At 29.3% G+C, this 27884-nt stretch overlaps 2 protein-coding genes and 1 long non-coding RNA gene across 5 annotated transcripts in view; 2 read left to right on the forward strand and 1 right to left on the reverse strand.

The window, feature by feature from the left end:
- Positions 1–10281: 10281 nt before the first annotated feature.
- On the forward strand, positions 10282–17695 carry LOC141454263 (uncharacterized). Of its 2 annotated transcripts, none has more exons than XM_074128321.1 (7): positions 10282–10431; positions 11831–11949; positions 12998–13242; positions 13929–14030; positions 14226–14309; positions 15384–15476; positions 16562–17695. In XM_074128321.1, exons 1-7 carry the CDS (start codon positions 10389–10391, stop codon positions 17562–17564), a joined length of 1689 nt encoding a protein of 562 aa, XP_073984422.1. In that variant the 5' UTR covers positions 10282–10388; the 3' UTR covers positions 17565–17695. The 2 variants fall into 2 exon arrangements, with proteins under 2 accessions (XP_073984422.1, XP_073984421.1); XM_074128320.1 differs by lacking the exon at positions 10282–10431 and adding an exon at positions 11238–11434.
- LOC141454272 (uncharacterized) lies at positions 17314–19299 on the reverse strand. Its single transcript, XR_012458605.1, has 2 exons — positions 18039–19299; positions 17314–17814 (listed from the first exon to the last, which is right to left on the reverse strand). It is a non-coding gene; the product is annotated as an uncharacterized lncRNA (long non-coding RNA).
- Positions 19300–19601: 302 nt separating this feature from the next.
- LOC141454261 (anillin-like) overlaps positions 19602–27884 on the forward strand; it is a 45713-nt gene continuing 37430 nt past the window's right edge. The window contains exons 1-18 of one of the 2 annotated variants that reach the window (XM_074128316.1): positions 19602–19764; positions 19872–19974; positions 20343–20471; positions 20578–20759; positions 20860–21000; positions 21127–21326; positions 22442–22567; positions 22643–22791; positions 22903–23081; positions 23164–23305; positions 24248–24331; positions 24484–24625; positions 24711–24837; positions 25848–26090; positions 26175–26360; positions 26502–26621; positions 26714–26834; positions 27490–27630. In XM_074128316.1, the coding sequence (XP_073984417.1) occupies positions 19747–19764; positions 19872–19974; positions 20343–20471; positions 20578–20759; positions 20860–21000; positions 21127–21326; positions 22442–22567; positions 22643–22791; positions 22903–23081; positions 23164–23305; positions 24248–24331; positions 24484–24625; positions 24711–24837; positions 25848–26090; positions 26175–26360; positions 26502–26621; positions 26714–26834; positions 27490–27630 (2533 nt within the window). In that variant the 5' untranslated portion in view covers positions 19602–19746. The remainder of the gene's footprint in view (positions 19765–19871; positions 19975–20342; positions 20472–20577; positions 20760–20859; positions 21001–21126; positions 21327–22441; positions 22568–22642; positions 22792–22902; positions 23082–23163; positions 23306–24247; positions 24332–24483; positions 24626–24710; positions 24838–25847; positions 26091–26174; positions 26361–26501; positions 26622–26713; positions 26835–27489; positions 27631–27884) is intronic. The other variant, XM_074128317.1, reaches the window with a different exon arrangement.

Below are 27884 nucleotides of genomic sequence, written 5' to 3' on the forward strand. Positions count from 1 at the left end.
ATTTTAACTATTTCCATGTCCTTAACTTCATCAGTACTTTGAACTATAAACAAATAACAAGAGACGAAAATCAACACAATTGCAGTTTTCATTGCACTTAAAAAAAAGTTTTCTCAAGAAATGTGAAATGAATAACTAGAGATATCTTTTTAAATTAAATTGTCACCACATACTTCGTATCTTATTTATACAATCTCAGCTCCCCTTAAAACTCATCTTATCTTCAATTTCTCTCATATTTTTTTTTTAGGATTTTTTTTTTTTTTTAATCAGGCGTTTAATAAGTATATCTATCCATTGCTACGTCATTTCATTCTAAGATAAATATGAAGATTTCTTGAAATATTGTATTAATAATAAAGTTGAGTAATTCAATATATTTCGCGATACATATGTCAATCGTTTTCAGGGATAAACGTTTTTGTACACCAATAGTCTCAAATTTTGGAAATTAATTTCTTGCTTTAAGGTTTAGGGATAGCAGTAATCTTGATGTTAAACATGATTTTTCTAATAGACTTCTTGCTTAAAATAATTAAAATGGGGATTCAATTCAAGTTGCGATCCGTTACTTTTGCTGTTTTCTTATTCATGAAATTCGCTGACATAACTTACTTTTCGTTCTTGCGTACGTATAACTCAGAAACTGTTCTGTGTTCAATGTTATTGCGGCAAACCGAAAGTAATCCTTTAATTAATGCGTCCATGCTTTTTCAATTAAAAAACTTGCAGAAAAGACAGCCGCAAATAATAATTTAATAATTTTTAAAAAACATAACATAAAAAATCATGTGGGTACTCACTAGTTTTCAATGCCACCACTCCCACCTATTCGGGTGTATTATATAGTCCAAATTTAAAGGAAGATCCAGCAAAGAAACTGGATTATTAAATGTAAACTCTTGATGTGATAAAATCATGGATTCACTGTTCATTTTATCTGTCAAAGTACTTTCAGTGTCGTAATTTATAAAATTTCCACATGCCCACTTTAAAATAGAACATAACACAAAAACAATTAACTTCTTTCTAACAAACATGTTTATATACTATTTTATGGTCTTTTTTGATGAATAACCAGAAGAATATATTTTTTTAAAAAAACTATTATTGCGCTGATTGTAAAAGTAAATATTTTTATAAAGGAAGGCCACAAAAACAATTTTGATTCACTGGCCTTCAAGAATTTTGAGCCACTTTGTGATTTACTTATATTCCATGCAGCAGCATAATAAATTTAATTTTTTTTAAAGGGTTTAATTTAAACTACTTCTTCTGAAAGCCTTAGTCTTTAGTGATAAATGAAATTTTGCTTTGTGCTTCTATGCTGGGATACCCGAGAGATGTCAAGATCTCTGAAGAAATCGGTTGTCATTTCTGTCTTAAGATCTCTTTAGCTTAGAACACCTTTCTGTTTAATAATAAAGGTTAGTCAAAGAAACCCATATTTTGCTAACGTGCGAAATTGGCAATGTATGAAGTAATTGAGTTATTATTATTTTATAGCTATAATATTATTTGTGTCAACAATAAGTTATTAGGTAATGTAATTTTAAAAAACAAACTACGAGTTCATGGCACTGATCCATGGTACACCGTTTTTTACAGTTTTTTTTTTATAGAAGAATTTGAATGAATCATTTAATAATTCACACTACAAGAAGGCACATCTTGAAGAAGTTGTGGCTAGATTTTTCTCTAATTTAGACCCTATTATTTATTTAACGCTAAGATAGGTTTGAATTTGTTGTTGAAATTTTGAGTTTTAAGACAATTCTTCAATCGCAAGTAATTCTCTTAACATTTTAGATTTTAGGATTTTCTGTAAACTTCATACTTATCTTTCAAGCAACTACATCTTTATCAATATAAATATTTACAATTAAATATGATTAAAATGTAAATTCGAAAAAACTTCAAGAGTAAAAATTTGACCTTGTGATTAGTAGCAAGAAGTGTGTTCTTCGCCTGAGTTATCATTATGAATTCTAAACCTCTCAGAAAATGAAAATTTAAAAAAAAGAAGTATTTTTATATTATCGAAGGAAAATAAACAATCAAACACTCTGTTCTTTTGCCGAAATTTTATTTAGAAAAAATATAAAAGTATAAAAAAAAATTGTAAAAAAAGTATAAAAAAAAACATTAAATATCAATTAGTTTTTTCTATCTATTTGCGTAATGTTAGGAGATTCATTTCTTTTCACTTTTTGTTCTGTCATGCTCGAGGAAATCGCTTTAACTGCTTCTTCACTACTTTTTTTCATAGCCAGTTGTTTTTGAAGATCTTCTATTTTTGAATTTTTGTCTAAAATTTCTTTGTCTTTTTCTTCGCACTCTTGTTTTAACTTTTCTATCATCATATCCTGCGGTAAAGTTGATGTTCTTCCATTAGATGTGTATGATGGACTTCCTGCAATATCTGTAGGTGATGGAGGAAGTTGAACAGCTTTTACCATTGGTAATGGATTCATTATGGGTGGGTCTAAAGACAGCCAAGGATTGATGGGTTGGTTCTCTTTTCCTGTTAGCACAGGATACCTGCGCGGAAAAGAAGGCATAGTTCTCATTGGCCAACTTGTTATATCATCTGAACATCCTGACGATTTCTCCATAACCTGATTAACTCCAAAAATAAATTCTTTGGGAGCATCCATAGCCATTTTTGGTGAATTCGGTATATTGTTCGCAAATGGTATGTTGCCAGCATAATTTGGTGCATACTGTACCATACCAGATTCAAAACGTCCAGGTACTTGCTTATCTAAATTGCATCCTTCTCCACTTCCTCGTTCAGCTGCTTGTCTTAGCATTGGTAATGGATAAGTGACGTACATGTCATCTGGTAACATCATCATGGAATCAGCAGATCTGGACGTAGATGTTTTAGTACCACTGGACGATGGATTGGCCATGACTGGTGGACCACAAATTTTGGTGACTCCAGACTTATGTGGACCATGGCTGACTTCCACACATACTACCGTTGTTCCTGGCCTTCTTCCTAGTTGATAATATTGATTTGGTGATGATACAGTCTGTGGTGAGTCTTCTTCACTTAATACACACTTCGTTAAGATGACAATTACAAATAATACTAACACAAACTTCATTATCGCGACAGTTAATGAGAATTAATCAGTATTTCGATCTTCACCTACCTTTTATATAACATACAGCTGATGTTTGCAAATTACAAACCATTAACCCCACACAACTATAATTATTGCATAACTTTTGTTGCTACTACTGAATTATATTTCCACACTGCTTTTACTAAAAATTTTGTTAATCCATATATTAATTTTTTTTTTTTTATCTTAGCAATATTGTGAAAGACCCTTTCACAAGAAATAAATATTTTGAGGTATTGAGAGTTTTTAATTAGTATTTTGAGCGAAAACATATTTATTTGTATCCATCAACGAATACAATTTTAAGAATCAAATAGCAGCAGGCTGAATCTTGATGTTCCACTTAGCACAATAAAGCTACTAACAGAAATTGCGGTTTCATTTTACTAATATTTTTTTATTTTTTTAACAATCTTAAAACTTGTATTGCAGAATTTTGGAGATTATCTCTTTTGCTCTGTTTTTACCTCTAACTACCATTTGATTCATGGATTATAAAAAATTAATTACTCACAAAATAACGAAATTGAGCCCAGAGATCAAACATGATAAGAAAACTTAAAGAAATACTTTTTTGTCCACCTCCCCAGATTATTTTAAACAAAAAGTAAGAAAAGGTAAAACAGAATTCATGATTGAAATAATTGGTTGCCAAAAGTTTCATGTGAGATAAAATTGTGACAAACAAATAAAATGTTATAAAGTCCAAAAAAGAAGTTAAAATGTAGTATAAGATCATCGGTAGAGCAATGGACTCTGTCGGCCCAACTGGCTGCCCTTAAATTTTTCGTCTCAAAGAGATATCTTTTCCTTTAATAGGCAATTTTGCCTGTAACAAGAGAATACTTCTTACGAATAGTGCCAAAAACCTAAAGTTGATGTGCTTTAAAAAAAAAAAGAAAAAGAAATTAAGAAGGTTTTCTTATGTTAATGGTAAAACAGAAAAAAAAAAAATCTATATCCCACTTTGTTCTTAGTTTCACAGAATTTTGAATCGGCAGTTTGAATTAAACTTCATAATGAACACCAAACAGGTGATAAAAACTTCTTTCAACCAACTGCATTAGCAACCTAATTTGTTCTTTTGCTTGGTGCAGTCTCCGCAGATTCGATCAGAGTAGCCCTCTGAATGTTACATTCTTGAATGTTAAATGTTAAGCAGGTCCGTTAATTTGACACTTTCCTCTTAAAATTCACAAATTACCCTAATTGTTTCGGCCACAGAATTTACAACAATATTAGAAATAAAATTTACGTGTTTCATACTTATATAGAGCAAACGAAAGATAAAACTTTGTCTGAGAAAACAGTATTGAAGAATATATTTTAACAATGGTAAAGAATTAAATTAATATTATTCACTTAGACTGTTTTTTTTCTCCTTTTCTGACCTGATCCAGATTTTCAATCAGAGATTGATTCATCACTTGGATGTAGAGAATTTGGCTTTCACTTTTATGTTTGAATGAATTATGTTGAATTTATTTGTTTGATGAATCTGTAGTAAGTCAGAAAACAGACTACACAACTCAGATTCTAGAGTAAGAAAGAGTAGCATTTGTAAGAAACATTAAAATTCGAAAGAAAAATTCTCTTCACCCAACTAATGAATCAACCTGTAATGATGGTTGAAATAACAATCCGGTCAAGAAAAGCAAAAAATAATTTGTATAGTTTATTTTGTAATTATGAAAATAAATTATTGTAATCACTGATTTCAATGTAATGTAATGTTCGTAATACTTACTGTGTTTAGTTCATCTGTAAAGTTGTAAACTATATATGGAACTTCAAAAATCTCTAAAATCCCTAAAAATCTCTGACATAGTATTCATAATACAAATAAATTCCTTATTTATTTTTGTATTTGAAGTAAAATTTACTTAGCCACTAATTTTTGATTTCTGAGAGCGATATTTCACGAATTATGGTTGAAAACACATTTTCTGAAAGAAAAATTCAATATCTTTGATATGCTAACTTATTAATAACAAAAAAATTTACTTACATGTAGCTTGTACTATAAATATTATCTTTTCATATTCTTTTAACATGTGTTTCCAACTTTTTATGGACCTGATGTCCTGTATTTTAAGAATGTGATTAGGTTGCCATCAAAGCTGCTTGGATGTAGTCCGAGCGCGAACGACACCCACATTATCGACGATTTTACTACAGCATATGTTTTTTGTGTATCTAGGTCTGTTATGCCAAATTTTAGACACCAAAATACTCCCTTATATCCTAATGGAAAATAAATCCTTAATGGAAATACATGCCGGTGTTCGATAAAAACCTATTTCATCCATCCACAGTATTAGTCGAGAATTGTAAATGCTAAATAGTATGCCTGGACGATCTTGAAGATTTGCCATATTAGCCCATGAGGCACTAATATTGCGCCTGAAGGTCATAACCCTAATCTAAAATTTATTGTTGTTCAATTTTCTGAAGTTTCGGAAGTAAATATACAAACAGAGGCTGGAAAGCGCTGAATTTTCTAGGTATAGGCCGTTGAAAAACTTGCAGCACGTACTGTATCCAAAATCAAACTGTTTTTACGATAAATGTATGGTTTAGTTTTGTTCAGAATCAATGTATTTTTTTAAAAAGGAAAAAAATCTCATCGTGTTTGAATTTAGAATGAAAAATTTAGAAAAGAAAAAGTTGACATCCTACATTTAATTGGCCTTCTAATTTTCTGTTTTACAGCGAAATTTAGTAAAAGAATGATATTTCTTGAAGATGATTTGCATTAGTACAATTGCACAACTGAATTACAATCATTGTAATGCAATTATTTTATTACAATTCACTTATGCAAGTAATAAAAAACTAAATAAATATTAGTATAATTAAAATCAATACATCTGCATTTGGAAAGTTTACTGAATGGTTTCCACTCATTTTTATGCACATTTTAATTTCGAGTCTAGCAAAACAATAAATGATACTTATTATTTAAAATAAAGCAACCGAAAACTTTAAAGAATACCATCCAAGACTTAGGCTCAACTGGGTCAAGTAAATAAAAATTCAATTCATTGCATAGGAAAAACATTTAATGATAAAATTATAATCATAAAACTAACTTCCTGTATATGATCAGCTCTAGAACGTGAAATAGCTGAATTTGCAGTTATATCACTGACATAACAATTTTTTTTTTTCTATTGGGATATCAATACAAAACAGTGTTAACACATTTCTTATTTATGCATTTTTAGTAAATAACGTTTTGCAATAATTTTCTAATGTTATTATCCTGCTATCAGTAAATTTACTTCAGTTGTCTAAACTAATTAAATTATAAGTTCTTGCGTCACCAAAGGAGGTTTTTGATAATTAAGAAATCCCTTTTCACTGACATTTGGGAACTAATAAAATTGGTGCTCGTAAAATGCCAGATTCTCAATCAAAAAGAATTAAAATTTTAAAACAATTGCCAGGGAAGGAATTAGCTCAGATAAAGTACACTGAGCACTCAAACTAATTTTGTTTAAGCAGGAACAAACAAAAAAGACTGATTAAGTTAATCAAAAAAAATTCTTTTTTTTCTTCTTGAAATGATGTAATCATTTAAATATTAACTATTACACAACTGTTAATTAAACTTATTCATTCAAAATCAGTTAGCAAATACGTTAAGATTAAAATAACTGTTTTTGGGGAAGATCTTGTACTATTTTATTAGTAATGAAATTATTATTATTCAAACTTTGTTTTTGAATTCAGTAATTAATTTCTTTAACAAATCAGTAATTACATTATTAAATCTAATTAGGAAGACAATTTAAATGTTACAATTTTTGAAGTTATAGTTTTGATTACTGAAGTTAGTATTTGCAGGTTCTTTACTCGGACATATGTAAAATTATAATGAAAGGGCAATGTAATGGTCCCTCCTGTGAAGAATGTTCATACTTATATTATCTGAATGTTTACAAAAATTCAGTGTGAACCATACCACTTGAAGAATAAGCAATATCATGCTCTAATCCCTCTAATATCATGCTTGAATTTAAAAAGATATTAGCATCTTTAAACGTTGAAGGTGGTTGTAAATTTGAAAACAATCAGACAAGCATTTTCTTCTCATAAAATCAAGTTTTATGCAGCATAATTATTTACAGCATTATTAGCAGACTCTTTTATTTTTAAAAATTGAATACTATTACATTTTATAGCTGATTTTATCCGTCTTTAAGTCAGCTGGGTAGTGTGAGATGGAAACAGAGTCGAAGTCAACATCTCAAAATCAAACTTATTCAATCTCTAATGATGGATAAAAGTCCGAAACTCGTTAGGGATTCAAAAAACATGCGTATTTATATAAGCGATATAAATAAATCAGACCTAACTACTATTCCAAAATAACATTTTAGTACTTTGTTGTAAATCACATAAGCAACATTGAAAATTTAATTTACTTTAGCATGTTTTTTCATTCTTATTACCAAAAATAGAAAAGTTCCAGAAAAAAGTCAGATTACTTTAAAAGTTTAAAAAAACAAAAAAATAGTTTGACAAATGTTGACTCACATTCACTTTTTTTGCCAAAATATTTACTTGAAAATCTTAAATGTGGTATTGTTATTTTCAAGGAAACAAATAATAATGAAATAATTTAAATTTTTTTTATTTTTAAATAAATAATATATAAACAATTAATAAGTCAATATTTACATAAAACCTTAATGGAATTATCTGCAGTTCCAATTTTGCTTCAGTAGTATGTAGTAGTGGTATGTGGAATCGGTTCAGCAGGTCCTAAATGTATTGTTGGGGCTGTAGGCAAAGGTGGAACGGGGCATACATGAGGAGGCGTTTCGTACAATCGTCCAAGAGGTCTTATTGGTGATTCAAACAATATATTATCGTTTAGACGTTTTCTTCTCAGCCTGTCTAAACAAGATAAAGATGGATCAGAGAACAACGTTTGTGAGAGTAGTGGAGCACTGCCGCACGGTGAACAACATCCAACGGAAAGAGGAGAACGTGGCATTAGTGGATCATATTCTCCTGGATTTAATGGATAAAGGCTTGGTAACAATGTTCTTTGCCTGCGCAGCTTCCATTCAGCACCTAAACAAGTAACAGAAGCCACTAAAAGTAGTATTATTCCTAAATTGGTCAACATGTTTGTGATTATCTTTCATTAAAACTTTACACCTTATATACTATTACCAACATCCCTTGTCCCTTCTATTTCGGGAAGATTAGTTATGGATAAATATCACGTTCTGACTGTAAAGGTCATACTATGTTGGTCTTTACACAATGTTTTACCAAAAAAGAATAATCAATGCTCATTTCCAACAATGTACAATTTATAAACAAGTGTTAAAACAATAAGCGCATTGGTACTAAATCTTTATTTAAAAAAATAAACATAAAACATTTATTGAAATAAATAAAAATAAAATAAAAAACAGAGCACAATAATTATGTCCAAAAATGTAAAACATGAAACGTTAATAAAATGAGGTCAGTTTTAAAACTAGAAACACGAACAAGGATTTTATTCCTACATATTAAATTTTACAAAACAAAATAAGCAATTATTGAGGTTTTAACGACTTTTTTTTGCAGTGAAGCTTTTTTTTTAATTTAACTGATTCAGAGTGAATGCAATTGATGGTTTATTAAGAATTTTGCTTCAAAAATAGCCTAATGTTTATAAATTATAGATTATTTCTGTTTAACATGATTGATTGTGTAGATATCACTAACCCTTAAATTACTAATTTTTAAAGGTGTTAATAAAAAACAAATTTTGTATTTAACTGAAGAAAGCTTCTCTGAAAAGAATATCTAAGGTTCAGCAGCTGGATTCAAACCCGGGATTTCTAATTGGAAATCCAGTGCGCTAAGTACTAAGTTAATCCATTCCCTTATGCAAATTAGTCCCAGTTGTTGGATAATTAAAGGTATCTTATAGAAGTTTCGCGTTTTAATCACCGTGTTGACCTACGGTACAACTCATAGATTTCTCTCTTAAAAATTCATTGTAGATTCCAATGGACACGCGGCAATTAAAAAGTCTTAAAAGTGAATTTTAAAATTTCCTTAAGGTAAATTATTTTTCATGAGTTATTGGCCCATAAAAAGCTTAATTTAATGGAATGCTGATCCCAAAGTCTCCAGCAAGCGACAGTCGCCTTATGATGTTACGCTCTTGTGTGTAAAATTAGAGTTTACTTAAGTATACAGTATACAGCAGTAAGTATACAGTAGTGGTTTAATTGACATGATGTTCTGTAATGAAGCAACCCATGCGGGCCATTACTTCGAAATGGCTGTATGATTCTACCACCTTTCTCACATATGGCTTTGTAATGAGATACACCATGAGTTCCGATAACAAAGTTCCATCAATGTACCTCAATACATCATATCGCCTTTTTCAAAAAAACATTTCTATTTTTCGTTAATTTCAGTCTGTTAAAGAACATCACTTAAATTAACTGATCACTTTATACAAAAAGCACTAGTGCAGCCATAGATGTCGAGAGAAGCTCAAATCGCAGTTGATTCTAGTTATAACATAAAAAAGTATTAATATGTACTCATATTCACAAGATACCAACTTTGAATAAAATAATTAAACAGAAGTGTTAATATAAAAAAAAGTTGTTGAGTTTACTAAATTCCTGTGGCTCATAAGATTTCCACTACCATATTACTTCTAATTAAATCATTTTCAAAATTAATTAAAATATTTTGGCAGAGCTGAGACGATTCTTTTTTTCTTTTCGAGATTATTTTTGGAGATAAAAATATTCTGCCAAATGCCGAAGATTAGGTGCATTTAGTACAGATTCAAATTATTTCCCAAAATCTGTTAGCCATAACTGTTAGAATCGCATTAAAAGAAAGTCTTATGAACAATGTTTCTGCCAAGTTTATAATCTAATTAGTTTGGTCATTAACCGATCACTTTAACAAATTTTGAGACAGTTTCTAAACTTTTTTTTCTAGTAAGAATCTACAAATTCATTCGAAATTGTAATTTTAATATTTTATATAATCAATACATTGCTATATTTATTATGAGGTACGCTTTAAAATATTAGATAAAAATAAAACTGAACAAAACTTTGTGAACTTTGGTTCGTGGTCTGAGATTAAAGATCCAAAAGAAAATTTTATTGATGAGTCAGAACTATTTATTAAACACACCCACTCCTATTTTTCTTCACATTTAACAAGTTTTAATTATTGTTCACCTATTTTATTATTATTATCATTTTAATGCTCACACAATCAAAGTCCATAATTAGTAACCTCTGTTTAAGTAAGTACTCAATTATATATTTTATTTTCATAATATAACTATGAATACTATATTTAACATAAAATTTAGAACTGTCCTGTAAAATATGATCACAAAAATATTTAAAATATAAACAATTTAATCATAATTAGATTATTAATTACATAATTCCTTTTTATAGCTTAATTTCACCCATGAATTTAAATATTATATCAAATTTGTAATGCTGTGTACAAAAAAATTAATAAACACCTCAGATAAACGAGATGGAGAAATGAAATGGTTTTTATTTTTCAACTTTGGTACCTATTTTTAGTTTTTAAACTATTAACTAATTATTCAATCAGTCGTTGTTTCTAATTATCCCAGCAAAATTATGCTGCTTCAAGATTAAAAAAATGATTTTAATGCGGGCAATAATCTTTTGCTTGAACACTAGTAATTTTGAGAAGAAAGATAGCAAAATATAATAATAATTCAAATGAACGAGATGAGTTCCTAGGGAAATATAATTAACAATAAAAGTGGTTATTTTAGTATTAAAAGTATTATAAGTTTATTACCATTAACGTATCTCTTAGAAATAAGATAATTTTATCTCCAATACTTAGTTTTTTCTACCGTGATTCCAAAATGATTCATTTTAATGGATGGCCCATCTAAAAAATTAAGTTATTAATTTTAATAATCCTTTATTAGATCTGTCACTATTAATTATACAAAATCACCTATTAATAAATTTATTAGAAATGAATATGTTAATAAACTTTTATTTTTAATTAATACGATAATTTACAATATTCAGATAGGCTCACATGATTACTTGTACAAATTCAACTAACCGCTTTTTTGAATGCATCAACGTAAGAAGTCAAGTGTTGTCTATTCTTTTCTGTTTGCTGTTACAAACTCTCAAATATGTCAATTAAAAGTAGTTTAGGAAAACGGAATGAATCTATGTTATCCCAGACACTAGGTGTTGATTTCATAGAATATTCTTATAATGCACACAAGTCAGTTAAAGGTAAATAATCTACCAACAATTTTATTTTGAACCTATTTCTTTACATGTACATAAGTCAAAATTAGTACTACTAGAAAAAATTAATTTTAAATATTGCACATTTATATTTTGAATTCAAATTTAATTCTCTTGGCAAATCGAAAGATTCATTTCATCTCGTAAATCGCTTGTTTCTCCCTTTCCTTCTACATCTTACAATCGTATACTATTAACCAGTAACTATAAATGCAAAGGTAGTTGTAAAAATTTACTAAGATTTCTTGTACGTTTCATACCAGAATTTGACATGTTTACTTTTAAGGAAGATAGATTGATACTCATAAAGAAAATATGGAAGATAAACGAGATGAAATATAATAATTTTGGAATAATTAGGATCTTGCCTAATTTTTTCAGTTGGTGTAGACACACAACCAAGTAAATATCACGAACCAATAGAGAACCTAGGGACGTCATCCAAAGAGAATATGATACGTTATGGTATGACAGAAGTAACTACAAATGGAAGTGAAAAGGTATTTATTTTAAGGTTTCAAGCATGCTGAATGAATACCTGACGAATGGAAATTAGCAAGCATAGTATAAAAACGAGTTCTCTTAAAAGACCTTTTCAATTTAACTATAGTGTCGGGTATAATAGTCACAAATTGTTATAAAAAATTATTAAAATCCAAAATGAGAACTACCAGAGGCTGTACATTTTCTTTCGCTTTATTTACTGGTTACGCAATGCTACCTAAACTCTAGATTTACTAATGGGAAGTGTAAGATATGCTTTCTATTCTAACAGTCATCGCGAAATGAAATATCCTTAGGACCTATTTAAAGAATTCGCCTCAGTCTGTAGCCATTTAACGTATATTTAATTGCTTTCTTAAATACGCAGTCAAAAGTAATCCTCTTGTAGAAAAGCAACTTGTAATTTTGTTGCACATATTAAGGAACATCTTTACTAGGTAGTTAAAAAATCAGAAATAAGAAAAGAAATACTTTGTAAGGTTTCTCTGACTAAACAGTTCAAATTACGTCTTTACTCCTTAGTAATATCAATATTCCCAACAACCATAGTACTCCCAAATTACGTTAAAACAAACATTTTTACATAACCAAATCTTACTAGGAATTTTAGTGATTCTTGAACTTGAATTTTTGAAACTGTTATTTTTTATAGCAATTCAGATCTGATAGATTTCGAAAGAAAATTTTACAAAAATTGAAAAAACGGCATTTTCAGAAAATGTTCTTGTTGCCTTTTCTTTGTTAACAACGTAGCGCCTCAACGTATGAACTGGTTTTCTTGATAGAGGTGTCATTTGATTCGAAATTTTCTGAAGATGTGCGTTTCGGAGGTCTCAAAATTTTGTTCATGAAATAGAAGAGGAGTTTGCTCCATTTATTTATGGCCCCCTCTTGAACATTTCTTACTAATGACTCTGTAACGCTTAGTTCGATTTTGATAAAAATAATAAATTAGTTTTAATTGTAATACTTATAAGTTAGAGAATGTCAACTAATATTCTTTTAAGTCGATATTTTTCTGTATTATGTTTTGGGAAATTTTAGGTGAAAAAGAAATATCGACGCAGTATGCTTGGACAAAGGACTAAGTTATACAATCTAGATTCCGTACTTAATATAACCAAACATGTTCCATCATTCACAGAAGAACAAGGTAAAATTAGTGGAGGATTAACTACAGAAAACGAACAAACGTACCATTATTTAAGTAGTGAGACACCAGATGAAAAATATATGAAACCATTACATTCATCATCCCCACATAGTGGAAGTCGAGAGCAGAAAAAGAGGTAGTAGCTTTATTTTAATTAAACTTAAAATATAATAATTTTACTTAAATACTTAATTAATTCATTAACCCTGATTGGCGTAGGGTTAATTTCCTTATTTGTTCATTATTTAAATTTATGAAAATTACTCTTGCGATGATAGGGACAACGAATTTTTAAATTGAGTTGTTCATTTTAAGTTAATAGTTTATGCTGCTATTTTTGGCACCAAATTTCATTTTTCTCTCATCCGTAATCAATTTTCTAATAAATAATGTGTTTGTCCCAGATAAATATTTTATTGTTTACATACACTGGGCCAAAAAAGTCTGTGAACACTAACCTAAATTTTATTACTTTTATTATTATCTTAGTAGAAACTTCTTTTATTTTCAAATTAAATATACTATTCGATAGAGAGAAACCAGAGTTTTTCACAAGGCAAAAAAAAATTTGAAGTTCTCATTAAAATTAAAAATTCTGAAAAATAAAAATTATGCTTTTGGAGTATCATTTTGTACTAAATTCTTTATTCTAGAAGAGAGAGTACATTATTTTTTTTCATTTCTAGACCATGAAAAGTAGGTTTTCGATTTTTTAACCTCTAAATACCTGTGTTTGGGGTTATATTTGAAGTATTTTTAATAAAGAGAATAATTTTTTTATTTTGTAAGAAATACATATGTAGCTCATTTTTTTTTTTCTAGTGCCCTTGAAACATCGAAAATGGACAATTTGGAATCCATAACACCACCAAATCCTTTTGGATGTGACATTTCGCCAACAAAATTTTTCGAAAAGGGAATTGAGTAAGATTTAAGATTTTGCAATAATGTATCACTATTACCAGACTTCCACTCATACACTCTTATAAAAATTAGTCATATTTGAACGATCGTCATAAAATTTAACGAAAGATTAAACTAAAATAACTTAAAATTTTATAAACTATCATAATATAGTGAACGTTTTGGTTTAACTTATTTCTTTATTTACTTTCTTAGCGAAATTAGTACGTGGAGCGTCTTTAAAACAAAACTAGATGGCCTTAAATCACCCCTAGCCACAAACGAAGAGATTGTTCAAAGGTATTTATAATTTATTACTAAAATTTCTGAAAAGTGTAGTAGGTTGTAATAGATCGTTTCTGATCATTTAAATAATAAGGGCGGGTGTGATAACTCCCTGTTGTCAAAATATTTCTTTCTAAAATATCTTAATTGGAGTACAGCTTATCGTTCACTATTATTTTTCCATACAAACGTTATAACTTAATGTGCGATCTAATATTTTGCATGAATTTAGAGTTTTTCTTTAAGATTTTGAATGGATCTTATTTTCAATTCGAAAAATGTATTTTTGGTCCCATCTCCAAAGATGAATCACAGGGTTTGGCCAGGACTTCGCAAACCAATCTGGAAGTTCTGACGGTATGTCTAATGTACTAAAATACTTATCAAGCTAATCCCAAGGACAGAATTCTATACATGTAAACAAAGCAGAATTAGAAGTATTGCATCTAGTTTTGTTCTAGCTGAATGTGAACCTTCAGACTATAATCATTAAAAAAAATTGATCATATCCTAAGATATTTAGGTAGCGTCTCTCACTGCAAGCACGATGTTGCTATCCAAATTGGACATTGAAAAATGAAATTTAAAAGAGATTTGTTTTATGGATAAAACAAACATATATCTCTTGTCCATAAAAAATGGGATTCTGTTGCTGAGAGTACAGCATTTTTATTTATGATATGATTTAAAAAAAAAAAAATATATCTCTGAAATTTGATCAAGATAATGGAGAGTACATATAGTTATAACATTTAAATTGATTAAAAACCTTACTCTATGAAATATATTAAATAAATTTTCATTCATTAAAAATGCTTAGTTATGTTTTGTTAACAATAAACTTGTTACATTTATTAATTAATATTCACAATATTAAGGCAAACTTTAAAGTACATATAACTAGTATTCTGCGGAAATTATCCACAAAAGGTGTTTCTCGTGTTAATATCTTTATTACTGTATAGTTTTTTCAACAGTAAAAAGGTCCTAATGTCACGAAGCCATTTCTTAACGAGGAGAAAATGGCTATGGAATTAAATTTTTAAATTTGATTATCCTTGATTTATCCTAATCTTATTGGTTTCATAGATCAGCTCCTCAGATATCGAAGACTTCAGTTAGAAAAAATTTTAAAATGAAATTGTTTGACAATATGGGGCATGAAATTCCAAATGGCAGAAGGTATGGTTATCTTTTTCACTAATGTCAGCTATTTTTTTTTATATATCTTTTATTCAATTATTTTTTATATTTTCAATGGCAGCTTGTATTTTATCATTTCACTTCTTCAACAATTATTCGTTCTGTCTTTTCTATTTGTACTTTTATTATTATCGCGGGCAAAGAACTTAGGCACTCCGAGTCTGCATATCTTTCCGCAACAAAAACAACTCCCAGACAGCAGCGCTCCCTACAATTTCAGTTAATCAACAGTTAGTGAGATGTAGAGGCTTCTGGCAAGAGAAGATCTAAAAATAGTGCACCTGGTGTGAACTTGGGACCTCCGGCTTACTAGTCCACACAATGCATCCACCTAAGCTAATCTCTTTGTTGCCATGACTTATTACCCATTATTATAACCAGAATATTTTAAAGACTAAATAGTTAAGACTAATTAATAAATGAACAGAATTCTGTATGTTCCAAAATAATTTTTACAGCCTAGCCATTTTTGCTTAAATTGTTCAGCATTGATGCGATTTACAGGATTTTTTCTCTTACCGGAGATTTTTAAGATCTAAATTATTTTGCAACTAAGTGATAATTGTTTGGTAACGAAGAGATTCTCAATTTTTAGTGGTTTTAGCATCTTTAATTGCAAGTACTCGAAGCTTCTGTGTATTTCAGCTTCTCGATTATCTCTACGCGGACATTGTTGCCTATTTTCAGTGTGATGAAGACAAGTAAATCTTAGAATAATCAAACTCCTTCTTGCTAAGTCATAGAACTATTACCTCCTCTCTAACCTTTCAAGTTCATCTTTAATTTCAACTGCTTATTTTGCTTTCTGTCTTTGTTATTAATTTGGTATTTTTTCCATTTAATTATTATTTTTAATTTGTCGCGGTCATAGGTAAAGCTCCATCAAACTAATAATAGATATCCATTACAATAGTAATAATCTGCACAGTGACTTCTTTTTACATTATTAAAAACTTATACTTTTGTTTCTTTTTTCATTGGCCTTAAATTTTTTATCGGATTTATTTCTTAACTTCCTATTTATTAATTAAAAACATATCTTTTATTTTTTAATCTAATTTCAGGCATGACGAAGACGTAATAGGTACAGATTCCTCAAAAGAAACAGAAATTAATAAAGTATCCAAATTAGACTGGTCTTGCCATAAGCAATGCAATTCGAAAGAATCAGCTAGACAACCTAAAATTCAATATTCTAAAGCTTGTGATCAGTATATTGGTTTAGATATAGAAAACGATTTCAGTGAAAATAATTCTAATAGAAATTGTATCCAAAAAAATGAAAATTTTATATCAAATGACTGTGATTATGGCAACAATACTGCTGAAGCTGAACATGCAGTTAGTAATAGCGATGACGATAATGATTCCTTTAATTCTACCATTGTTGCTGCCGTACAAAAGTCTGCTAGCAAAACCCCAAAATTGAGTGTCATCTGTGAAGAAGAAGATAACCAGGAAAACTACAATTTCAATGAAACTTCATTGATAAATTCTGCTTCCTCTGAACATTCATCCGATGTTAAGGAAACATTAAGTCAAGAAAATTTTAATATAAAATTAGAATTAGATCATTTAAACGAACTTTGTGGTACAGTTCAAAAACATTCAAATAATATAGATAAATTATTTGCTAAATTATACCAAGAAAAAGTACACTATAATACATATTTTAATAAGTTACAAGATTCTATTACATCGTTTCAAGCAAAATATAAGACATACTCTTTAGGAAATTCTACTGAAAAAAGTATTAATATCAATTCCAACGGTGTAAATAAGCAAAGGAAGAAAAAACGTGTTAGATCTTGTAAACTGAAACAAAGTCCGGCTTTAATGTTGACACCAGAAAATACATTTGCATCACCATTTTCATCAAACAAATTATCAAAGAAGAAGAAAGGTAGTTTTTTAAATAACTATACTGAATTACGTAAAAGTTTTACTTATCTTCAAACTCCTGAACATAAATCCGCTAAAAAGACACATTTCAATAATTCAGTTATTTACACACCAAAATCACTATCAGTTTGTATTTCTGAGCAAATGAAGCGTTTAGATTCTTGAATATTTTGTTGTTTAAGACTTTAATCCAATACATTACTTTTTTAAGCATTATGTTATTTGTTTATTTTTGTAATTTTTATGTAAATTTTAATAAATAAATCGTAAAACTAATTGTAAGAGATTTGTAAGAAGTGGTTCAATTATTTATTATATCCAATTTATATGTCTTCGTGGGCATTCGGTTATTTCCTGATCACAGACAGAATCCAACATTTGATTACTGTGATTAAGCATGGTTTTATGATAGTTGCTGAAAATTAGTATAAAATGTAAGAAAACATATTTTTCATAAGGAGAGTTATAAAGTTGGTTAAAAAGTGTGCTTTCAATATGTAGAAAGCGCCATACTTGTAGATAAGAAATATTTTCTGATTGGTTAATGTATTAGCTTAAGAAGAAGCTAGGAGCTATTTCTATTACAAAAGTAGCTAGTTTAATTATATATTAAAAAATAACTAATTACACAGTTATTACATAAGTGATAATCCAGCTTCACAATACTTTCTTCTACAGCGCTAATTGGAGAGAAAATTAATCTGCAAAGGTGGTGATTTTACAGAAACAACAATACATGCCTTGGAATATTTATTCCTAATTTGTGGAAGAAGCCATGTCTCCTATGTTATTGAAAAGTGCTGAGCCAGATGGTTGCGAAATGGCTTTAATTTCACTCCTTACATTTTTAAATGAATCGATTACATGAGAAATCGGAATTCAAAACATCCATCCTTCACTCTACAGAGCTTAAAGGTTTTCCTTTCTAATTTCCTGTTCTCAGTGATTGAGAAGTTCTAATCGAAAAACCTTACTACCTGTATATCTTACACAAATTTTTATTTCATTTATTACAAATAGGACCCTTTTTTTGGCTTGATAAATGGCAGACCAAAATAATTCAATATATGTAGTATTCAAAATATGCGGGCGATACTATAGTACTTGTTAATTACCACAATGTTGATGTCTGAGCAAATCTGAGTTGCTGTAGATAACTTAGTTTCTAGTTTAATAAATTGAAGCGCAATTAAATGATCACAAATCTGAAGAAATCTTCACACTATATAGATCGCATTTACCATACTCAATAACCCATAGCTCCGAGAGGCATATTTATATGAAGCAGCCGGTCAATCATAAAATAAAAACTACATACACGCCTCTCAGAATCACACCGCTATTACAAACTTAACCAAGCAAAGCCTGTTTCTACCAAATTTACCGTCTCATAAATCATAGATCCAAATAAAAAATCACTTGCGTAAGCTGTTGTACTTTCACTCAGCACTCCACTGCTGATGAATATCTGTTCTGTCTGAGATAAAGCTGCGAGCTCCGGACTAAACGTATTCAGAATATGATTGTAAGAATTATAAAAGATGTGGATGGTTTGTACGAAACAAGTTTCATAACTGAACCTTCAAACAGATGTTGAATATAAAAACATCGACATAATTTAACACATTATCCTACGTTCAAATTTGGAACTTATTACTGGTATTAGTTCCAATAACAGTAGTCTATCATTTAGTTGATTAGCGTCTATTTGCAGGACTGGATATACATTTCTAACATAAAATTAATAACAGCTATAACAAATTATTTTTATTTTCCCTTTCTGTTTTAAAGCAAGATTTTGAAACTTCTGGCAAAATGTTTCATCGCATATGTCTCAAGTTTCATCAATCAAAAAATTAAAGTCAAAGAAAAGATAAAATGTTTCATTTATACTGCAATTGGTGTATAAATTCCAGACTTATTTATGAAGGGAAATAAATCTAAAATTTGAATTTTTGAGCCATTTTAACCCTCGTGTCCAAAGCCTTCTGCTTTGAATAAATTACTTTTCTGTCATAAAACTGTAAAATTAATCTTATTTCGATATGTATTAATTTTATTAATATTAAATCCTTACCAATTTTTTTTTTTAACAAATGTAAGGATCGCATTACTTTTAAATAAAATAAAATACTTATTTAATAATTTTTAAATATTAGTTAAACACGAACCGTTATTATTGGCTCAAAGTAAAGGCAAGAAAATGACCGTTAGAACCTGCAACGGATTATAGTTGTTATGAAAACAGTGTGTTCAGCGTTGTAGTCTCGGTAACGTGTAATTTAGCAATAAGCATCGAAATAATTTAACTTCTTTTCTATAGTAAAAGTGTATAGGTAACGTCACAATGAATAATGATGCACAGGTGATTTTTAAAGATCTTTTATTTTATGTAATCATTGTGCCCATATATAATAATATCCCTTCCGATTTTTTCATATGAGAATATGATAAATTGTTTTCATTTATTAGCGCATGTTAGAGAGAGCACGTTTAAGAAAAGTTGAATTTGAGAATCATATTAAAAAACTGGACGAAGATCTTGAGAGCGAAGCTCAACAACTTTTGGGGGAAAGTATGTATAATTTAAATTTCATGGATTTATTCAAGACTGTTTAGAATAGAATGATTAACATTGACATTTTAATTTTAGGAATTTATTTTAATTAGAATTGTGTAGAGGCTTTTTCTCGTATAGTAAAACTAATTTGTTTCGTACTTGATTACATGAATCCGAAGGGCATGCTATTAAATTTAGTAAACTAATGAATCTCTAAAGAGCTCTTAAGGGTCTAACTTATAAATTGTACTGTTATTGTTCAAGACTGTATTATTTTCTATGCTGCCACTGCATCGTTCCAGACAAAATTTTACTTTATTTTTTATATAAAAAAGTTGCTTTAATTACATAAAACTCAATGTATTTTTTTTTTTTTTGCTTAGAAGAAACAGAATTGACATCTTGGAACAGCGAAAATGACAAAGAAAATTCCGATTCAATAACTTCATCAAATTATGTTTTGAGAAATGCTGTAAAGTTGAAGTTGGATAAACTTGGAAAACTATATGCTGGTACATTGCTTTTGTTGCAATTTTCTTTATTTTAAACTAATATTATGATAATAAAAAATATATTTGTACTCTTTTTTTGTTCAATTATGTTTAATTTTTTTCCTAGGAGAAGAAGTTTCATCACCTATTCATAGAACCATTGATAATGATAGTGTTTCACCTAATTCTGTTGGGCTGCCTGCCGGGAAATTAAGTCAGGCTAGAAGGGCACGATTTGCTGCTTTAGCAAACACTATAAATAATTGGGAAGATGATTTAGCAAGTAGCAAAAAGACATCACCAGTAAAGGTAACTTGAATGTTTGTTTTCAATTCAGTCATCCTGAATATTATTGTTTATTTTTGTAAATTATTAGTTTGGTTAAATATTGTTTTTCTTTTTTTGTTAGGTGGGACTTATTAAGCCCAAAGTTCTTGGCAACCGAAATAATCAAGAAATTAAAAAACAATGCAATGTAGGAAATGAAGTTAAGAAACCTGTTAAAGAAACCAAAAAGGTCTTAATCGAAGATTCTATTGCAAAAACACTTGTAAGTGAAAATGTGTTTACATAAATATTAAAATTTAAAGAATAATTTTAAATCTAATAACAAAAAAAAAACTTCGACGTTTTGTAAACAGTGCCTAGACTTCATTTGTTTTCATGTCTCTTTTAGGAAGCTCAGGGTTTTCAACGATGTGAATCAAAACAACATCTTGTTTTTGATTATAAATCACCTAGTAATTCTCCTGGAAAATGTCATAATAAAATAATAAGTCAATCTCCTGTCAAATCACCTGTGAAAATCACTCCTAAAATTGGTGTTAATAAAGAACTAATAAAAGATGTATCGCAGCCTACAAATAATGCTCACAGGTAATTAAGATTAATTACTCATAAGTAATATAAGTAAGATGTTACTAGTTTATGAATAGAAGACTTTCCAGTTTTTACAAATATTAAAAAAAAGCTTTATTTCTTAATTCACAAGTATATTAATAACTACTCTTACTGGTCTATTTTCTAATTTCCCTTTTTTTTTAAATCGCCTGACTTCTGGCCTATCAGACCATCTTTAGAGGCTTTTATTAAAAAAATTGGAGTTTTTTACTGTATTATTTTTAAGAATCGTCATATTGTTTTTTATAGTCTTCCTCTTCACAAAGATAGATTGTTTGAACTCAGTCACATGTTCTAAACATTTTCTTTATCATTTTGATCTTATCTTTTGTATTTTGTATCATTTGTACTTACCTTTTTGGGCGATTCTCATGTGTAAAGAAATGTTTGGCTTTCCATTTGTTATTAGAAATTAATAATTTTAGGAGTTTTTCACTTTGAGAAGATAATTTTAAGTTGTCATATTTGCCTTAAACTCATTTCTGTTTTTTAAAGGTCAGTATTTTTGATATTTTTTGAATGTCAGATGTAGATGGCCAGTTCTAGTTTCGTCTCACTATTGAGTTCTTAAAGAAAATATGAGTGTAAAAACTCCTAAGACTAGTAATAGTAAGTTAGTAATATTTTTAGTTGATAGTAATAGTAAAACTAGTAATTTTCATTAGTAAATGAAAAATATGATATCGATTTATTTATGATAATCGCCCGAAAAGAGAATTCCAAAAAATCGGAAAATAAAAAGACAAGAGTAAACAAACAGCACAAGATGTAAAACGAATTATCTTAATGAAAGAAAATAAAAAAGAGTTGACTATACGAAACAATAATAGGATTATTCTTAAAGGAAAAGTTAAAAAAACTCTGAAAACTACAATTTTTCATTGTAAGCTTCTGAAGATGGTTAGGTAGACGAATAAAAAGGCGATATAAGAAAAGTTTCCATTAAAAGTCGATATTAATACTCCCTTAAAACAGTTTTAAAAATAAAAATACAATTGCAAAGGGATGTAATTGATAGTGATAAGTGATATCATAATTTAACCTGATTGAATCTTCTGAGAATTTTCCTAAAATTGATGTTTGATTTATAGATTTTTACCGTCAGGAATGAGTTCTCAGCCTTGTGAAGTACTTAAAATGGCTGCCAAATATGAGGTTGCTACCAGTCCTAAAAAAACATTCGTCAAAGATCCGGCTGAGCTACCCTTAGCTGATAGGTAATTTGGATTTATATGCTGAAAATGTAATAATATAAAACAGATATTTAAAAAAAAAATTATGTACATTTTTAGAAAAGCTTTATTTGAACGAGGTGATAACGGAACAGCTATACTACCAAAAGCACCATTTGCTATGGCGGTACCAACTAAGGTCTTAAGATCTGATGATAGTAAAATTAATACGCCACTACCTAAAACACCAAATTGTAAAATTACTCCAGGTAATGAATTATAAAACATTTTTATCAAAGATGAGAGATGTTGAAATTAAACAGATTTTTAATTAAGTACGAAAATGAATTTAAATTGGGGAAACTCTTTTCAAATTCTAGGTCCAGTACGAACTCCGCATCTTGCATCAACTTTGAGACAGGCTCCAGCATTAGAAACTCCTGAACGCCCTACCGTGGGGGATAACGTAACAAGAGAAATTTTAGAAAGAAGAAGAGAAATAGAAGAACTGAGGAATAGATGGGACAAGAAGAGGAAAGAGGTTGAAAACAAATTTCCAGTTAGTACTCATATTCGAGCATACAATTTGGCTGTCCATTTTCCTGGACGCGTAAATATTAAAATGAAATTTAACTTTCTAGCTTGACAGAATTCAATATCATTTTCAGAGTGATGTTGGTTCTTTGAACAATACGCCAACTTCACCATCTAGAAATATACCAATTCCACCTCCCATGCCTTTTGGGGAAAACAGTTTTTCATCACCCTCTACTTTCAAGAATAGTAAGTGTACAGATTCATTTTTTTTTTATTATTAATTAATTTTTGAAGGAAATGCATGTTGAATTGTTAAATCTCCGTTAATAAACTCACAGTTTAATAAGTTAAGTATAAGGGCTGATTAAACGACAAAAGGTATACAAATCAGCAAGTATCCAACATTTCATTCATACTTCATTTCTTAATTTCAGTTATTTAGAAACTTTCGAACTAGCATGTGTTTGACATTTTGTTACAATTGATATCATTAATTTTAATGCATTAAACTTTCATTAATTTTGATTAGAACTTAATAGATGTCACAGACCCTTATGCTGGCATATACAAAATATTTGTTCTGTAAAGAGTATCCTAGCAAAAATAGTAAGTCCATTTATTGCAGCAAACTGGCATTCTACCGGATTGCCTGACCTACGCCTCCTCCAAAAGTGCCCTTATTTGAAATAATCCAGAAAAATGTTTCCTATAAAAGTTGTAGTACTATTTGTGAGCTATAATTATATTAAGTTTGAAGAAAATCCAAGTAGTGGTTTTTGAGAAAAAGTTAAAAAAGTGAAAAATCTATTCAGTAAAGTGGTACTTTCGGTGGAGCTATTTTGACCAAAAATTAACTGTCGCTTCCTGTGGTGGCACTTAAACGAAATATCAAATTTGAACTCTGTGCAATCATCTGCCCCTGAGATATAGTCGATAAATTAACTAAAGAGCAATAAATTCAGTCAAACCTAAGCCATCAAAGACCGATGGGTTAGAGCATAGAAAATTAGCTGGAAAAAGAAAAAAGTGTTCTTTCATCAAATCAAAATTTTTAAGTGTTATTTTCTTTGTCAAAAAACACAAGTATATTATTTAAGTTTATATTACTGATTCCTGTGAATGAAAGAATAAAATGATGTTGATTATCTTGTGTATTTACGCAAAATAATAGTCACTTTATTTTTTTAGACTCGCTCATTGAAGTACTGAAGTCACCTGGTACTTCTCCTAAAAAGGAGAGGAAATCAAGTGTTTCACCTGGCGTTAAAATAGGTATATTTAGAAAGTACTCTTAAAAAATTTAAAATAATTTGAAAAATGGTAGTACTAAATATAATCTCCAAAATTATTCTTTGCAAAGCATATTATAGGAATACCTTTTGAATAGTTGTTATTCATGATTTTTTTTTTTTTTTTTTTTACAGCTCTCGAAGGAATTAAACCTATCAGAGTATCACCTCCAAAAAGTCTGTATCCAAGTATTGCTGACATTGAGACGGACTCAGATTTCATGGAAGAGGAAAGACAATCAGATTTGGAAACAATTAGTGAAGCTGGTGAAGATAGGTTTGAAATTTAATTTTTAATCAATTTAGAAGCATAATAAATGTTTGAAGATTTTTTTTTATAATAACGAAATTATTAAAATTAGAATTTCAGATAATAGTGAATGCACTTCTGAAGCTCAAGATGTTTCCATCGAATCAGAAGATTCTGCCCAATCTTTTGGAAAACATATTGTAGCTTCTTCTAGGGAGAATTCTAGGAGCAATTTGAAGGTATTTATATTATCCTTCCTAATTATTCGCAACAAAATTAAAATATTTTTGTATTTTAATCCCTATTGAGTCACTTTTTTCAATTAAAATATTGGAGAAAAAAATAAATGATAAAAATTACGTCAGTAACAAACATATAAAACAATCTTTACTCTTCTAAGAAAAGTATCATTTTAAAGAACATGAGAGGGAACTTAAAACCGCTAATTAACAGAAAATCTATTTGTATTTTATAATTAAATACTAAAATATTTACTTGTAAATAAGTTTATTCCTTATTCCATAATCTGAAACCGTTTGTATCTATTACTAGTAAAGTAAAGTAATCGCCTATTTTTTCAGGCGGGGCTTAACGTTTAACTACCATTTACTAGGTGTCGTGTACGGAGGCGACTAGCAAACGTACTTTACTATTTCTCATTTAACCATTAAATAAAATCCAACGCCAAGACCGGGAATCGAACCCAGTACCCAATGCATATTAGCTTTGCTGGTCTCGCCTCTTAACCCGCTCGGCTACCGTGGTGCCTTTTTATCTATTACTATTTCTGTTCTAAAATTAATATTTAGCCGCATGTTAGTGAAATAATTGTACTCAAATTGTAAGTTCAATTGTAAACTTACAAACAATGCAGAGCACTAGAGTGTATATCTTTGTTTCTTATTTAATCACTCCTTTCATCATCTTCCAAATTTATATATTATTACAGATAGATTTGATTTACTTTATCATTTGTATGGATATTTTTCATTATAAAAAATTAATGAATTTTTAAGTATAGAAATGAGAAGGATCCCTAATTTAAGAAATAGGAAATTTGTAGTAAGTCCTTAAAACTTGCTTAATGGAGACAAGAAGTTACAAAAATAGACAAACTAGCGGGTCAATTAGATATCGAGCAATAAGTCACATTTTACCAATCATCTTTACAGTAAAGCATTGTGTGATAAATCTAAACAGTTATTCTAGTTCATATTTTAATTTTTTAATTAAATATTAATATTTTCAGAGATCTTCTCATTCACTACTCAAAACATACCCTCATTCTGCAAATCTAAATAGTTCGGACAGTTCTATAGAAACATCAAATGGATCTAAAGATGGATCTGAAGAGAATATCACAGCAGATGAATCTAGAGTTTTACATGAAATTGATGATTTTCTAGATGAAGCTTTAGGTGAGCCAACGCCTCCTAAAAAAGTAAAAGAAGAAAATAAGAAAGAAGATACATATATAAAAACTGAAAAACAGGTAATAGTAGAATTTTTTCTTTTTGTATGTAATTTAATATTTATTTAATTGTAAGAAATCATAAATAAAAACTTTTTGTGACAGTATTCTAAGCCGTGTATAGTATCAGCTGAGTTGAAAGTACCTGCGGATAAACCTACCATAATTCAGAAACAGCATACTCCATCAGATGAATCAAGTAACAACTTTAAAGCAAAAGAAAGTGATGGACCAAGCACACCTCTAGTCTATACAGTGTCACTTTACAGGAAACAGCAGACGTCTTTATTGGTAAATATGAATTTATTAACTTTAAAAATTCTATAAAACCGAAAAAGAACTGCACAAATTGTTTGATTGCATCCTGGAATCATGAAACATTTCTTCTTTTTATTTTAATATTTCTAAAAATCAAGGAACATTCATTTGCAGAAAACTCCAATTAAAAAAGAAGTGCATGCAGATGTTTCTAAAATGGAAGTTGATTCTCCAGAAGAATCATTTTGTGAAGAAGAATTAGTAAAACAAAAGATGGAAGAACTACAAATCGAAGTGAGAAATGAGACTTAATTGTAAAATTATAAGTAGTTTAATATCTATTCTTTAGTTAAAATATTTTCGTAATAAATTATCTTCTATTTTAGATAAAAAGGCAGGTTGTTACAATTTCCCAGGCGAGTCAAGCTTTAAATCATTGTATGGCCACCATAAAATTTAGTGGATCAACAGAGGAATTGGAAGCTGAAAAATTATTATTATTAGCGAGTAAGTTGCAGTAAATAAACGTAAAACTAGTGTTGGATACATTATTTTTTCTCGGGGGGTAATTCTTAGCATTTCAAGGAAATGATATTGCATTGTATTCGAGTTTCACGCTGGCCCTGGCCTAGTTTTTGTGCTTCTAAACTTGATCTAGATTCTCTCTTTGATTTCTTTGAAGTTAGTAACAATTTTATTTGTTGAGAAGGATCCTAAAAAAAAACACAATCAATTCGTATTTGCTGCGCTAATTAAAGATGATTCCAATAGTTGTTGCTCTTGAGACCTGCAAAGCTAATATGCATTGTCGTACTGGGTTCGATTCCCGGTCTTGGCCATGGATTTTATTTAATGGTTAAATGAGAAATAGTAAAGTACGTTTGCTAGTCGCCTCCATCCACGACACCTAGTAAATGGTAGTTGGACGTCAAGCCCCGCCTGAAAAAATAGGCGATTACTTTACTTTTTACTTTTTTTTTTTAGTTGTTACTCTTATAATATATTATATGGAATCGTACGATATGATTCTCATATAAGAATATATTTAGAATTCTCATATAGTTGATACTCTTCTAAACCCAACATCTGAACGCGTTCCCTGTTTAGCATTTTTTTTGTTGAAAAAAGAAAAGATTACAAATAATTATTGTTGTTTCCACAGCTTCTCGCAGAATAGCAGCTACACATGAGCTAGAAAGGCTTACTGTTGAACAAAAACTATATCCTGGTGGAAAATCTGAGATTCAAGAGGATGGAACCCTTAAGATAGAGTCTCTTTCAGTAAAAGCGAAGCGCATACCTAGTAAGTAAGAAAAAAAAAACAAAAAGTAGTGTATTAACTAGCACAGACACGTATTGTTCGTTTCACAGAAAAGTTTTGAGCCAATCTTGACCATATTTCATGGTCATTGAATGTATTCCTGGTAGATTTTCAAAAAATACCAAGATAGTTGTAATAGTTGCTCCGATGTTTTTTTCATTCTTTTACATTGATTTAAATAATAGAATCTATACATCGAACAATATGTATGCTATTTTTATGTTTGTCGGATTTAA

The sequence above is a fragment of the Rhodnius prolixus genome, unplaced genomic scaffold (genome assembly GCF_049639745.1).
Source record: "Rhodnius prolixus isolate KJV_2025 unplaced genomic scaffold, Rpr scaffold_9, whole genome shotgun sequence".
Lineage (NCBI taxonomy): Eukaryota > Metazoa > Arthropoda > Insecta > Hemiptera > Reduviidae > Rhodnius > Rhodnius prolixus.